The sequence below is a fragment of the Acanthaster planci genome, linkage group LG16 (genome assembly GCF_054643075.1).
Source record: "Acanthaster planci isolate LZ-2023a linkage group LG16, COTS_SCS, whole genome shotgun sequence".
In the NCBI taxonomy this organism is placed as follows: Eukaryota; Metazoa; Echinodermata; class Asteroidea; order Valvatida; family Acanthasteridae; genus Acanthaster; species Acanthaster planci.
Window position 1 is genome coordinate 10,332,353 of NC_141792.1, and position 16,403 is coordinate 10,348,755.

The following is a 16,403-nucleotide window of genomic DNA, read 5'->3' on the forward strand; positions in this document are numbered from 1 at the left end:
TAAGACACGTGTATAATAAGTGCGATGGCCAAGCAGGAATGACGTCTCCTTGGATAATTTGCATTTTATGAGGGATACTGCTGGAAGTCAAGGACCTAGACATTCATCCTTTTGACCTCAGTTTGATTAGAGTCACTTGATCAAACACGTTTCTATTTTCATTCCTTGCAAATGGATTTGGCCTCTAAACCTACTGTTTACTTTGTAAAGCACACTCTTGCAGGATTTGCCAAATGCACACACATATTAGCACTCCCCTGGACTGGGTCAAGACAGTTGCAGTGATTTCACAGCGCCCTCTATCGAGACAAAATTGTCCACTTTTGGGGATCAGGTGCATAAAACGGCGCCCTCAGCCAGGTCAGACTTTTCTCTCGATGTGGCAAGAAATTACTCCCCTGGACCTTAAAAGTTAAACACTGCCCTCATTTGAATCAAACCTGCAGATTGTGCTTTTCGATTAGCTGCATCACCTTTAGATGCGAGAATACGAGAGGGAGCAAGTCTCTTTCATTAGTTTAGTCACTTTGTTGACTGGTAACAAGTTGACTGCCGCACGTGACTTCAAAGCGGCGTTCCCATTTGCCAAGCACTGTACGCATACATACATATTTAACAAGTACCTCTCAGGTGTCCATTTAAAATGAGCATTTTACAGATGTAATACCCTCCACACGGCCAACAGTGTATTTATTGTGCTCTTTGGAGATGCAAGTGTATTCAATTTACATTACAATGAATAGCCTTTCCTTTCCTGTAAGTATATTCAGAGTGGCAGAATCTGGTACACCTGTAACTACAAGTATACCTCAGCAGTCAACGCGTTGACATGGGTTTTGTAAAAACAAAGTACACGCAATTCACAACAGATCTAAAAGTGGATAACTTTCTCTTCTGGAAGAAATTTAAAAATGGCCCTTTTAGGCTGGGTCTGAATTACTTGGCCGTAGCTTGAAATTACGGGAGCTCATACTCAAGTGATTTCAAGCCACAGCTAAATAATTCCGAGAGCCCAACTTCATGCACCACCTCTCCACTCGGCCATGTAGGACCAGCGACTCATCTGTTAAGCACTGGTTGATTCTGCCCGGTACCCAGGATGCGCTTTGTATGTAGGTTACCAGGCAAGTTGACAAAATGGTCCCTGATCAAACTTGGCACTCATGCTTTCCAAATGGGACCTTCTACTCCTCTTCTGGAAAACAACAGCCAACTGACAGTGACTACAAAGATCATCAGAAACAAGACAGCTCAGTGGAATAAACTGAAGGAAACTACAGTCGCACAACATCCAGCAACATAGCAAGTGAAATTTAATATAGAAAAAATACCTGCTTTTCTCAAAGGGAAAAACCTACCCCATCGCAATTTTCAAGAAAAGCTTCCTGGGAAAAAAAAACCTGAACAGATGGTGAATTTACTTACTGCTGACCGGGGAAAACTCCAAGAGATCAGGAGAAACTTGCAGCTGTCCCAACTGGCCTCCCATTATTTTACTTTCCAGGGCTCTACGTAGCGTGTACTCGCTGTACACAACCTCCGACCCTAGGTCAAACTGGGCTTCAATGTAACCATCCTCGCGGGGTCTGGCGATGAATGGTAACAGAAAAAATATGTCAAGGTTGAAGATTACCTAATGAATGTTCTGAAAGAGTGAATTTGTTGTCAAATAGCAGAGTTGTACCCGAGTCCATCACACGTCAAGCCACAAGCCCAGCTCCAAGTCATTTCACGACTCAAGTCGCAAGTAACAGGATGAACAAAGACACATGAACGCTTTACTCATGATCCAGTTGAACAGCTTGTGGCATAACAGGAGGCTGGACGGCTTGTGACAGACTTGTGATGGACCAGCTGGAACTTGTGATGGACTATCACGTGACACGGTACATCCTACGTGTTTTTATTCATTTATGCATTTGTCACTTATCACAAAAATTTACACTTACATAAACTGAAGGACTGTGACAAACTGTGGGCCAGGGATTTCTGTATAAATGGCTTCCACCTGAAAAAGTGAAGACAAAAGTATCTGAAAGAAATGCTGAATCAATAATGATTCCAAAACCACTTTGGGAAAAAAAACTGTATTTTGCAGATTTGAAATAATTGACATTTTACAATACGGATCCAACTATGCAAATACATGCGTCCTTCTGACTTTTAAACATCTCAGCTGCCTTTTTCCATTTCAAAAGTGAAATGTTTCAAACACGGTTTCAAATTTTCTCCACAGACTTTGTGTTTTACATTTCCAGCACAGATACCAATTCCACAACCATTTTTTTTAACTTTACTACATTAAACTCATCCGGGGATAATGACTTCTCTTCATTTCTATGATTTTGACAACATGTTTTCCACCATTTTTTGTTACACTCTGCACAGTTCCCAAGACTTCTCATTACTTCTCCAGAACTTCCATCAGGACTCTCAACAGCGACATTAATTGCACGCACGTGTACATACCCTTGAGGAGATAGATTTGGCCAGATCGTCAAAGGCCACAGACAGCCGGTTGCCCAGGTCCAGTGTATATTTCACGTTCGTGATCAAGAGACGAATCCGGTAGTATGCCACGGCAGCTGGGAACCAAGAGACAAAAAAATATGGGATTAGGGTCTGATGGGTCAAGCACGGCCCGGCCTCTGCCGGAACAGATAGGCAGTCTTTATTTCCGTAACGTGAAGAAACTACAGGATTAGCTGTACCTCCCTTGAATACAGCATGCCGGGGTATGCATGCCTGCCAAGATCAATGTGATCCAACCTGACAAGATGAGTCACAGAGCCAAGTGAAGTATTACTTGCAGAACGAGCAGATTTATGAAATCATTTGTCCCAGTGTCTATTTGTATTTTAAATGAACAGCAGTAATTCTTGTTTTGTTCTGTTTTTGATCGGTTGTCATAGGTTGTCCGTGGATGTTTTGGTAGTTCTCTTTTACTGTTGTTTGTGATGTTGGTAAAATGTCTCCTTTGTTTTGAATATTTAATTATTTGTTAACGGTGAGGCAGTAGTGACGGTGAAATGTCTGTGGTAGATTTTGTGTAACATACTGCATTTATAAGTTTTACTTCATATTTATACTTGTTTTAAAATATTTTTTACTTACTCTTCCTATAATTTTTTAAATGGTTTTCAATGAGTTTTTATGACAGAGAATATCCATTTTAATAGACAATAAAACTAAAACTGAAAACTGAAAAAAAAAATGAAAAATTTAGAGGTGAAGCTCGTTTAAATAATTTTGCAAGAAGTCAGTCAACTTTCAACGTTTTTTCACCTAGGTGATGTGAATTTTCTTCCAAATGCCAAAATAAGCAACACATCAGGGCAGAGAGCTCACTTTGCTCTTTCTAATGTAAACAACAAAAACATTTCTGAAATAAAGGCCTTGGGACTCATTTCATGGGATCTGAAAAATGGCCTTGGAACTCATTTCATGGGATCTGGAAAAAAATGGCCTTGGAACTCATTTCATGTGATCTGAAAAAATGGCCTTGGGACTCATTTCATGGGATCTGAAAAAATGGCCTTGGGACTCATTTCATGGGATCTGGAAAAAAATGGCCTTGGGACTCATTTCATGGGATCTGAAAAAATGGCCTTGGGAATCATTTCATGGGATCCAGTCACATACGAAACAATAACCAAATCCATCAGTGTGTGCACTAGCCATGTGGGCCACACAATGCCACTAACGTGTACGGTGAGCTACTGTACTACTCTTACACTGAGCTCTTGGCTCCAAAAATTAAGGAAAACAGCACGCAAAGACCTATGTCCAACTTCCAGTCGCTGCTTACCACAAACTATATGTAACTGCTTAGCAAAGTTAAAGGTAAATAAAAACTCTGTGTTTGCATATGCCAGGGATACAGCTCCTGCGGCCCCACCCCCCCCCAAAATACATCTCTCTTCTTTCTAACCATTTGACCTCAATCTGACATTGGTGCATGACATATGACCCTTGATCTCTGACCTACCAGTTGGGGGCTCTGTACCACTGCCGATTGGTTCCTCAGTTCCCGATCCCTCTAAGTCCGTAAACACACTGGGCGTCAGGGAGGGTCCCGCTTCATTCTCCGCTTGCCTGCGATGTCTCGACCTGTCCCACTCCTCAACGGGTAACTTTTCTAACATGTCCATCTCCTCAGTTTCAAAGAGTTTTGCTGGGGAGCGTTCAACTCTAATATTTTTGGCATCCTCCTGCAGAGGTGCCTTTTCCTTTGTAAACGGCAGATATCCTTCATCCTGGCAGGGAAAAAAACAAGAAAACACACGATGGTTAACTTCGCTGCTGAAAGTCCCCCCCCCCAAAAAAAGGGCCCATAAAATACCTGCCCAGAAACTTTCTATCGGATGAATTTCAGTCAATTAAACAAGAATGCCATGAACCCTAAACGCTCCTTTGAAGGACCTGATTGCTTTAGATCTGGTCGAAACTCTGAAAGAGAAAGAGGCCCTCCCAGGGTCTTGAAACAGGACCAGGACCCATTGGAAACATTTTTCCTCCTCACAAAATAAACTGAAAAACAAACATTTCCCGCATCAAAATACCAAGGCTGTACAATTCATGCACGACTTATCCATCATCTCACAACTAGATACTCCAAAATTGATGAAAACTTTGTTTATTATTACAACCACGACAAAAGTAGGGCCCTGTAACTAACCACCCGGGGTCCTTCCCACCAAAGACAAAAAAAAACCCTTTAGACTGTTTATTAATCCAATGAACAACAGGTGCAGAGCAGATGTAGCTGGGGTAAATGGCCGGGTCATTTGGGATAGATGCTTGGAGACTGCTGGGCTGTATCTGTATTAAGACCGTGACCTGAGTGGCCAATTTCATAGAGCTGCTTAAGCTCAAAATCTGCTTAAGCACAAAAAAACTTGCTTAAAAAACAAAGGTTACCTGCTCAAAATCTATGTGATTGTCAGGCTAACCAAAAGACAGGTGATTACCATTCCAAAACAATATACATCACGCGGAGTTTTGGCTGGTAACCTGATTCGTCAAACAAGGTTTTTTCATGCTTAAGCAAATTTTGTGAAATTGGCCCCAGATTGCTTGCAGATTAATACTAGTCCTACTGCAAGCAGAACCTTACCACAGAAATGGTGCAAATCATACCGATGACCAGAAATTCACTTTACAGAATTTCCAGAAATACTGGGTAATTCCAGAAAGGTAATGGGTAATTCCAGAAATTAGGGGACCAAAAGTGTGACATTTCTGTGTCCCTGTTACATCTGACCTTTGTTATTTGACATATCACTGGAATTTCAAACCATTAGTATTAGTTTGGCAGGTAATTTACTCTAATTCATCACTCTTGGAAATTAGAAAATGTGTTCTGAACTTACAAAATCATATGTCAGATTTAACTGGGACACAAAAAATGGACCCCTAATTTCTGGAATTACCTTTATGTCATCAGATCTATTTTAAGCCACACTAAAACAGCCGATTACCTTCTAAGGTTTCTAGCACTAAAATATCATCAGTGGTTGAGGGGAAAACAACTAGGGCACATAAATTAATAATGACTATGCCCAGATTTATGAAAGAGGCATTCACAATGTACGAATAATGTTGCTACACATACAAGTAACTCAGTAAGTTCTGATCAAGCCAGGGTTTTTAGTGCCTGGCATTGAAATTGTTTGCAAGGAATGAAAAACCTTCCTGTGCTGCAGTAGATAAAATGTTAACCACTAAGAGAAAACACGGAAAACCTAGATATTATTCCATCTGTTCCTACCATACAGTAAAAATCTCTTAGCCCCCTCTACTGAGGAAAAAAAAAAGCAACATCAGTTGTTGCACCTCCCTTTTTAGTGTCTCTCAACTCCGCCGCAATCTTCCTCCTAATAGTAATGACCACACATCATGACTCTTAAAAACTGGCTCTCAGTGACTCCAACCATGCTCCAAGTCCAACCATAAAGCTGTTCCCAGCTAGCTCTATGCTCTGACCCATGCCTTGCATCATCTCTTCCCAGTGCATTCGGGCACATCAGTGTAGATGTCATCAAAGGTCAACCGGGTTAACGACAAACACACCACCAGCAAAGGAAGATGCCTCTGGTCTGGAATTTCACACATGTCCCTGGGGCTGGCTTTCAATTGAGTGTGACAGTGCGCAAGGGGGGAGTCCTGCACAATTAAGAAACTGCATCATGTGTGCAGATACCTTTTGCAAGATATGGCAAATCAGAGCACAAGCTAGGTGCACATTCAATTTGCAATTCGGGTTTCTAAACCCTAACAATTCTGCATAAAACTTAGCTTGCAGTACTCAGTACTCCAAACACCAGGCAGGAGTCTCAGCCTTAAGGACCTAGCACTACAAATTACTACTTCTGGCTTGGACACTTCCATTGTTACTCGTACAAAGAACAATAAAGCCATTCGGTCATAGTGCTATAGCACTGTATGGTACATTGTCTTATCTATTGTATTTTATGGCTTCAGAGAAAAATAGGGTAATGTCCTCTTACATGTGACAAGTGACAGCAGTGGATACTACATTTTACTACTAAGAAGTACTTTGTGGTATTCAGGGGTGTTAGCAAATAACATAAGAAGGGAAATTCAACCCAAATGTCTAGGAATTTTTGAGCAATTTTAATCAAATTTCAGTGAACTGAAACATTTTCAAAATTAAGGAATAAAAATATTAGCTCGATGTACTAAACTTTCAACCAAATAAAAATTGTCTCAGAGGAACAGAGGGATATTTTGAGGGGGAAAGCCCTTTGTTTATTCCACAACCAAGATAAATCAATCAGCAAAATACCCCAAGGATGTTTCTAGAGGTCAAATCAAAGTCAAAGAAGCTCTCCCTGGCTGCCTACCAAGCAGACCCTAATCAAGGAACTCCCTCCAACACTGAGTTAATTTAACAGAACCACGGAGGTATACTTGACCACAGTAATCTACCAGCAAGCCAACTGATGTCACTACCGACATCTGATGCCAGGGGAATGTTGTCAGGGAAGCTCAGGGGCTCCTGATACCACACTGGGGAATCGCCAATTTATAAAGTTATTCCTCTTTGATTTACTGGCAGCTATGGCCAGGAGATTTACAATGTATTTAATTTGGTGGAGACTCTTTGTCTGGTCAGCGTGTGGGTATAAGCCATGATGTAAATCAGATCATGAAGGTTGACGATCAAATCTTCTGTGCAGGGCAGTTACGCCTTCAAGATATTTTAGAAGCAATTATATTTGTGGTGTTCCCCCCCCCCAAAAAAATTAAATGTCAGTTGAGGGTAACTACCTGCACTTTTATTCATAACGAGTTTTCTTGGAGGTGAATTTCAAAAGACTGAAGTTTTAAGTGGAAAGATTTGTGGTAGCACCATGTGAAGGAATATATCTCTTGTGAGTATGTGTGGTTTTGAAAAGAACTGTGAGTATACTCAACGTTTCGGACTGCGTGCTCAGCCCTTCGTCAGAAGTGAAGACTGAAGTTGTATGCCCAAATAAGTTTTATCTTGAGATATAAATCAGGAAAGCTAATAAGCAAAAAAGTTCTGGGATTATAAATTATCCGATTATTCAAACAATGAACACTAAAGCCAGACTTTTATTGTACACATATCTAGCAACAATGGTCGGGGAGGGGGACTCAATGTGTACATGTACACAGGTTCGTGCACGTTTGGTGCAGGCTACGTTGAGCTTCCACAGCCAACTTCTGTCAATATCAGAGTCCTCACACTCATTTTGTACTTCACCATACTCATAAAACTATCAGTGATTTTCTGCTTTCAACACTCAAACTTCAAACCTACAAGTTGTCATGCACACTATACATTTAGGTATGATTTTATAGATTCTCTGATATTCAGGCTATCACAGTCATAAATGGAGAGCTTGTGATATGCCATCACTGATGATACATATTTGACTACCAAATTCTCATGCATGTCACACATGTACGTGTGCGCTGGGACAAACCAGGGCGTATTGTCGATCTGTGGGAGTCCGGCTGGCTGTCATCAACGTGTAAAACTAAAATTATATTTGCAGAAGCAATACAGTGCGGTAAGTAAACGCTGAACAACACAGTCCCAGATGCACAACCGTTCATGTATCAACATGTACATGCTCAGTCCCTATCAATCCAAAAGCAACTGTTACATAAAATATACAATAATCCATCTCCATAAAAGGTCGAATTCCGAAGGCACCTTTTGTGTTCAATCAGATGAAAAGAAAATTGTTGAAAAGTCTGGAGCAATGAGAATCATTGTGTCTGTACAAATTACAGACACAAAATAGGCACAGTGAAATAACAGTGCAGTTGAGATGTTCATGAATACACGTACATGAATCTTTTGAGTGTGATGCCAACCCATTCATAGATAGTTTGTAAGTCTGAACCGACGGGAATAATGTACAAAGTACACGAACAAGTTATGGACTCATCACATTTACAACTGTAAACATACGCAGTTGAAAAGTTCACGAAGGGGTCTGTTTTCGTCTGAATGGACAACGCCACAGACGTGGCTACTGTCTACCATTCTGTACCAACAGACTGAATCTACACACAATGCATATAATATCTATAAGCATTTTACGAAATCCCACGACTGAAATGAACAAGGTCAGCAGTGTGCTTGGCTGCTCTTCAATCTTCCAGGATCCTATCTCCTACTCACACTTCAGTGGTTCTTTTGACCGATTTGTTATGTCCCTGACAAAGTGATAAATTCAGGCATGCTATAGTATGCATGTGTATGCCAAGTGTGAATAGCATTATGTAAAACTGATTGTGTGCTTCTGTACACTTATAAAATTGTGAAATCTCTTGCAACCTTTGAAGTTTTCAGCTCATTTGCGATTTTTGGCATTTTGTATTTTTGTATATATTTGTATTTTTGAGGTAAACACATTACAGCTCCTTCCAGATCATGCGCCAAAAAATGAGACACACGTATTATTTTACATCCATTTCCTGAAAGTAATGTCCTTAAAATTCGGCAGAAACGTAAGAGTGGAGAAACATTCCAGAGAGTGAAGTGTTATGCATCATCGAATGCAGGAAACTCTAATGGCTTTTTATTTCAAGGATTCCCAGGCCATACAAAAACACTCCCCAACACAATGGCACTTCCGGCAGGGTGTGAGTTATTGTCGTCGCGGCAATGCAGTTACAAACTGTGCTGTGTACAAACTTTTTCAGTTTCCGAATTTTCGTCTCCATAAAGGGGCTGGATGTCTCGGAAAGTTGGGGGTGTGGGTGAGTCAGGGAACGGTTCAAATGACTAGTTTTCTGATCGAAAATGCAAGGACACGTCTCAGGTGTTTTCACGGCACTGCAACATCTGAAGGGGAGATTCAACTATAAATTCAACAGATACAACTGCATCGTGTTTACTTCAATGCTGGCATTTATTTACAAACTGATCACACTGTAATACAAGAATGTTACATATGAATTTATCAGTCTACCACAACAAATTAAGATTATCAATACATTATTATGATAACTGAATAGTTGACAACATTCAGGTCTAAAGGTGAAGTAAAAGCTTTTTGGCAAAGCACAAGGCAATGACAAAAGACAAAAAGACAAATGCAAACACAGGTGATAGACGGACAACGTAACAGATGATTATCTGTAATTGAGATCAACACCACTGATTTCATTTTGGACAAGGGGAATGCTCAAATCTATTGTATATTTGCATATGAGAAAATTTCACATGCTTTGATTGCCCAGTTTCATGGGAGAGAGAGAGTAAAAACACGTAGATTAACTGGATGCTCAACCCCCATTACATAGCCCCCCCCTTGAGATTGAAAGGCTGATAATTCCTAATACTACTCATTCTCGGTCAATATTTTATCTTGCTGGAAAGTTTGTCCTTCAGAGAGAAAAAAAAGGAAACAGGGTAGGTGTAAGAGACCGCCCCATACAGATCCTTACGTCATATCAGCTAGCGGGCCAGCCAGCTCCGCTCTAGTGGAAATCCTGACAAAACCACTGGACGGCCCGTACCAGCAAGGGACGGCACACCAAAAACATCCTCGTTTCTATTTACTCAGAAGGGTTAAAAGTTTCCAGACCCTTGTGAAAACAGGGCTCCTGATTTTACTTGTTTATTTTGCCAGGGCTACTGAACTTGGTAAGAGTATTCTGACTGCCTCTGGTCCCGTGCATGTCAAGTAAGGTCACCTCGGAATTTTAATACTTTTTAAATAGCTAAGGCCAGCAATCCATGTAATGTACTTGCACCTTTATGGATGATGGCCACAGCTATTAGCCAGTGGCTTTATGTGGCCAAGTACATGTCTATGTATTGAATTAGGAAACCAGCTAAAGTTCATGGACTGGAACCAATTTTCTAGCATGTACACTGAAGCATATGCAGCAACACCATTTCAGAAGGTTCTAGTAAATACACGTATTGTTGACTTCTAATCATGGAACAGAGGAGAATAACACCCCAACCCCACTTTCACATTTGAACATAATTTGTCACTTGCTCCCTCCCGTCACTTTTGAAATGGCTACAGTTTGTTTCTCCTCCCCCCAAAAAGTCTGGAGTATTTGAGTCAAGAATAGAGCCTGGGGACGCTACTTGTAAAACTCTTTCTGGGAGAAAAAGGAAGCATAGGACTACTGATAAATGTAGATACAACTTTTGCATTCTTTTAAAAACGGAAAGTGTGCCTCATACTGCATCATTGTCATTCGACACACGTTTTTGAAAAATACTTGCACGAAAATGCAGGGATTGCCTTGATTTCGTTTCAAGATGGCTGACTTGTGAATAAGGCTAATTCCTTTAATGGTGTATGCTTTGTTTAGCATATGCCATCTTTCATTAGTGAATTTTCACTTTCAGCGCTCTAAAAGGGAAATACAATTATGTCCTAGATAATTCGGTCGTTCCTCCCTTATACTAATTCTGTTTTCTTTTTTGTCTGTCACAGGAAGTAAAAAAATCCCCAAGAGGAACAGGGGGATAATTGGCAAGTGGTGCCCACTAATCCATGTTCGGTGGCCACTCGGCTGCTGATAAACCCGGCAATCCACAATGTTCAAGTTCCCATTCTCTGAATTTTGTGTTAGGATTATTGCCAATTTGCCAAATTGGTTGTACAATGTGGGTGGGCTCTCTGGAGTCTCCACTGCAGTTGATGACAATAACAGATTCCAATTCTGAACCCCTATGTGTGTGTACAGGCTAAGAAAAGGAAAACTGACTGAACTATTTACTTTTCTAGCACAGAACAACTTTGCCTCCAGCAATTTGTCATGTATTTTACCATCATGAATCATACTAAGTAAGTTCAGTGTACATGTATCTCCAGAATTTGATTAAAGTATCACTTCAAATCACAAGAGAAACAAGAAATTGAAGGGGCAAGATGACCTCCCCCCCCCTTCTGGTGCAGTCCACTAATTCAAGTGAGAATTTCTGGCCAGCTCATTAGCATTAAAAGTGCCCCCCACAGCATCTTTTGAAAAAGGACATTGAACATGTTTGGCCCCTAAACGGTGAGATTGTGTAAATGTTTGCCAGAATCAACGCCCTGGGTCTTTGGGCTTTCATCTGAGAGCAGAATGGCTACAAAATACTGTTGAAAAATGGTCCGAAGTGCCCGAGAAAGTTGAGGGTTGTCATTTGAAAAATGGCTGCAAGCGGAAAAATCACTTTTTGGGTGGTAACTTTGTTTTGAGGGAAAAACACAAAATGTAATCGGTTAACCCACAGAAAATCAAAAAGAAAGTGAAAGATTATGGACCATACAATAATTTAACGTGTGTTTCAGATGCCTCAGGGTTGTTGGTATGCATATTGTTGGGCCCGAAACAATGCTGATTTTACAATGTTTTCAATGGGGCCTGAATTAGTGGACTACGCTCGGCCTGAATTAGTGGACTACACTCGGCCTGAATTAGTGGACTACACTCGGCCTGAATTAGTGGACTACACTCGGCTTGAATTAGTGGACTACACTCGGCCTGAATTAGTGGACTGCACTCAGCCTGAATTAGTGGACTACACTCGGCCTGAATTAGTGGACTACACTCGGCCTGAAGTAGTGGACTACACTCGGCCTGAATTAGTGGACTACACTCGGCCTGAATTAGTGGACTACACTCGGCCTGAAGTAGTGGACTACACTCGGCCTGAATTAGTGGACTACACTCGGCCTGAATTAGTGGACTACACTCGGCCTGAAGTAGTGGACTACACTCGGCCTGAATTAGTGGACTACACTCGGCCTGAAGTAGTGGACTACACTCGGCCTGAAGTAGTGGACTACACTCGGCCTGAAGTAGTGGACTACACTCGGCCTGAATTAGTGGACTACACTCGGCCTAAATTAGTGGACTACACTCGGCCTGAATTAGTGGACTACATTCGGCCTGAATTAGTGGACTACACTCCTCTGCTTGTTAGCTCCTGCAGTTGAGTACTGTCAGTCGTTCATATGAACAGTGCCAAAGATATAGACAAATCCAGGAAAAGAATTAGAAGCCATTACTGCTAGTGCCAGTCGTGAGTGCACGCAGTGGCGTAACTACATGTACGGGGGACACATGCACCCCGATTTAAAATTTTGAAATGGACAAAAAATATACACATATATCTAGTTCAATTATTTTCAGTGCCCCCTGAAATTGTGCACCCCCAGGTGCCCCCTCAGCTGTAGCACCCTAGTTACGCCACTGAGCCCACGTTACATTCCTCTCTGACCGCCACGGTGTAGTGACTAGCTTAAGTGAGCGCGCTCAAGTTAAGACACGTACGTGCATGAGTACGATGACCCCGCTGGAATGGCATCTCCTCGCACATTTGTCTATTCCTGTCTATGTGCTGCGGTATTTGATCCCTGCTTCTTGTGAACTGATTTGTGACCCATCTTGCAATCGATCAGATAACAAATCTACACTTCAGTACCAATAATGTACAGTTTATATTCATTTCCTATACATTAGTCCATAATGAAGGCAGTCTCTTATTCTACCCGGGCTGACTGTTATGATTTTCTGTGCTTGTACATCTAATTCTAAAGTAACTGAGAGAACTATTTCATTTCTTTTCTGGTACCAGGCAAGATTTTTTGCCTACTTAAATTGAGCAAGCCTCCATAAGAGTTCTCCGATTTGCAACCAAACCACAAAGAGTTTTTGTACGGTCCCAACTAACCATCCAAGCACGCAGTTTTTGAAAAATCTCTGAAATATATCAGGTCCTCAAAATTACCATAAGACACAAAATCTCTATAGATTTTGTGTCTGGAATTGTGCTCTTGTAGTTCACATTTAAAGTGCGTCATTTCTGCAAATTCTCCCCCCAAAATATGACTTTACTGTCTACTTCCGACCCCAAAATTAGGCTGAGTGGATACGCCTTCTCTCCCTGTATCTGAACTAGTTACAAATCCGAGACTTACTTGTACTACAGAGTGAACTCTGAATGGCCTGATGCACAGATCTTGGCCACTCCTTCCCAACTACCTCGCTTCAAATTGATTGTGACTGGGCTACTTGGCAGACACTCAAAAATGAAACGCCTGGCCTCCAAGTGACCTTTGGGGAACCCAACCCACCCTCCTGGAGTTTCAGTGTGAGGGCCGATCCCAGATCAGACCTTCCAGAGCTGCAATGTACATGTATGTACATGTACATGTAAGGCCGTGTCCACTCCCAGCACGTGCTCTGTAAACTGGGAAAGCGCTAGACCTGCACATGTATGCAGACACCTACAACAGCCTAATGCAATACTCCTACATGGTGTGGCAGTCATCTAAGACTAAAACGAAAATAGATATTCAACTTCCAATAGAATAAGACACCATTTAAAAAAAAATCTGTCAGCTGTGGGTAAAATCGTCATTCAGTTTTTTACATGCAAACGTATGTGCATCAAAGTACTATCACCAACTATGTCAGTGCTTTTGTTGCCAAATGGTTTTGAGACGTGACTGTCGAGGTGCAGTGCAGCCTCAGCATTCTTGTGACAGTCATTCTGTTTAACCACTACATGAGACAATTTCTAAATAAAATGGTGAGATGGGATTCAAAGTTCTTTCATTTTAGGAAAATTTATAACTGGGTGACTGTTTCACATTTACGCCCACTCGCTGGTTTGGATACATGTACACTGCAGTTTGAGATGAAAAAGCCCCCCGAATTTTCCATGAACAAGCAGAAATGATGTCCAGGTGCAAGTCTGCGAGAGAGACTGGTTTCAAAATCTCATTTACCCTTGCAACATGCATGTACATGTTCCCAGTACCATAGAGCCTGTATGTACAAAATGTACATGCACGATGAAAATCCAACCGACTGAAATATTTGGTTAACGGCTTAACTGGGGGACATTTGTACATGTAAGCGTGGAGCCAACGGAGAACATCGGAGTACAGTCCCAATACTCAGACCCGTCCCTTTTGTGCATCTCAAGCTAACCCAGTCTCGGCCCTGCCTCCATTTCTGGCTGCAACACTTCCAATGCCCAGTGAGAGGACCAGAATCACTCCTTTGGCAAGATCCTGTTGTGTGGAACGGTGCGTATGCACTGCCCTATCAAGGAGTCCAGACCCGGTTATACCCAGCAAGAAATGAGACCGAGGGGTACCCCCCCAACATGTCCAATCCCTATACACATTCCAGACTATTGCTACTTAACACATCCCCCCAAAATGTCTGAAAGGAATTCCCCCGATTCCTGCGAGACAATGACCAACACAAAGCAGGGGGGGTTCTCTCCGTCTCATACCTTGCTGCATATGGACCCAGTACCCCAAGAGCCCCGACACTAAACACGATAGGTTTCTCGCTCGCTCCCTGCACCAGTGGGCATACTTCAGGCATGCTGCAGTTCATTCAGAAACTCAGCTTGTGCAAATCAGTCACGTAATGATGTGACAAGACTTGGCATCCATGACTCATATCTCGTTTACCATGGGACATCACTGTCTACAATAAAAACTGTCACGCAACCATGTTTAAGCTTAGAGCACAGCAATGTGTCAGGTGTTCCTGGTGAAAAAGCGTGGTCATTCTGACGTCCAACAAGTTCAGGTTTCCCACAGCAGCATCTCCAGCCAGTGGTGCAAAGAATTAATTTCAGCCAAATTTAAGGTTCAGCAAGAACATGGATTTAATCACATGAACATGGATTTAATCATGAAGATGTGGTTCAAATTCCCACTGTATGCAAAACTCACAAATTCCAACTTCAGACCAAACTCCTTAAAGTCTGCACATTCGATCAAACCCCTTTCCTATGCCCAACCCCATCCAAACCCCACCCAACAGCATCTAAATGCCAAACTCAACTCACAAGTGAAACTTCCACGCTAGCTAAGGTGTGCGAGCTTGCAAATACAAACCCGAAGCAGACAGCTGACACAGCAGCATTCGTGAACCAGCCAGGTATTTTTATTGGGTTGAGTTTATAAAACTGTACTCAGCCTGACAAAAACTGGACTGTGAAAATTCCACTGAATTGGAATCTATCCACAACTAATGTATTTAATAGTGTTACCCCAGTCATAGACTGCTTGCATTTAGTGCTGGTCTCAGTGAGCTTTTACCAACCAATTTGGAGTGCCATGTTTCAGCAAACCCACCCATGCCATGGACACAAATATTATATCCAAGCATTAAGGCTGGAAACTTAGGGTCCTCAGGGATAGCTTGACCTCAGGACTCATGACAAATGTTTGGCAGAGATATTTACAAGCACAGTGTTTTTTACAAGCCAATAAAAAAAAATTTCAGAGGACCTTGTACAGACAAAAAAGCTTCACGGAGAGGTGTGTCAAAAGTGGCCAAAACCGATAGACCTGATAAATTTTGAGATGAGGGTGATACTTCCAAAAGAATATCAAACAATCTTAAAAACCCTGAAACACGTGCATGTGGCAAAATTGTGAGACTATGAGTATATTGTATATTTTACTTGTGTATGAAAACAATTATGGGTAATTCCAGAAATTAGGGGTCCATATTCTTTCGTGTCCCTGCTGTCACATCTGACATGTGATTTTGTAAGTTCACAACACATTTTCTAATTTCTAATGCAAATTACCTGCCAAACAAACAATAATAGTTTGAAATCAATTCCAGTGATATTTCCATGTCAACTAATAAAGGTCAGGTGTAACAGGGACACAAAAATGTCACACTTTTGCACCACTTATTTCTGGAATTACCTACATGTATACACAAGTAGAGCCACTCCAAATTCAAATGTTTATTGCCTCACAATGTTTAATTACCATTTTGAGGTGGTTGGGGAAAAAATGTCAGAGCTTAGGCTACTCTCAACCTTCCGAAAAATCTGAAAAGTGAAACCTTTTACCATGTGAAATGCAAATTTCCTCACAAATTACACTAAATCTCCAACA

At 41.5% G+C, this 16,403-nt stretch overlaps 1 protein-coding gene across 11 annotated transcripts in view; it reads right to left on the reverse strand.

Annotated features, from left to right (window-relative positions):
• The window catches only part of hspg2 (heparan sulfate proteoglycan 2), a 111,885-nt gene that overhangs the window by 81,511 nt on the left and 13,971 nt on the right, over window positions 1–16,403 (reverse strand). For all 11 annotated transcript variants that reach the window (XM_087147081.1, XM_087147083.1, XM_022234768.2 and 8 more), the window contains exons 2-5: window positions 3,989–4,256; window positions 2,470–2,585; window positions 1,950–2,008; window positions 1,426–1,586 (exon numbers count right to left, since the gene is read on the reverse strand). In XM_087147081.1, the coding sequence (XP_087003207.1) occupies window positions 1,426–1,586; window positions 1,950–2,008; window positions 2,470–2,585; window positions 3,989–4,256 (604 nt within the window). The remainder of the gene's footprint in view (window positions 1–1,425; window positions 1,587–1,949; window positions 2,009–2,469; window positions 2,586–3,988; window positions 4,257–16,403) is intronic.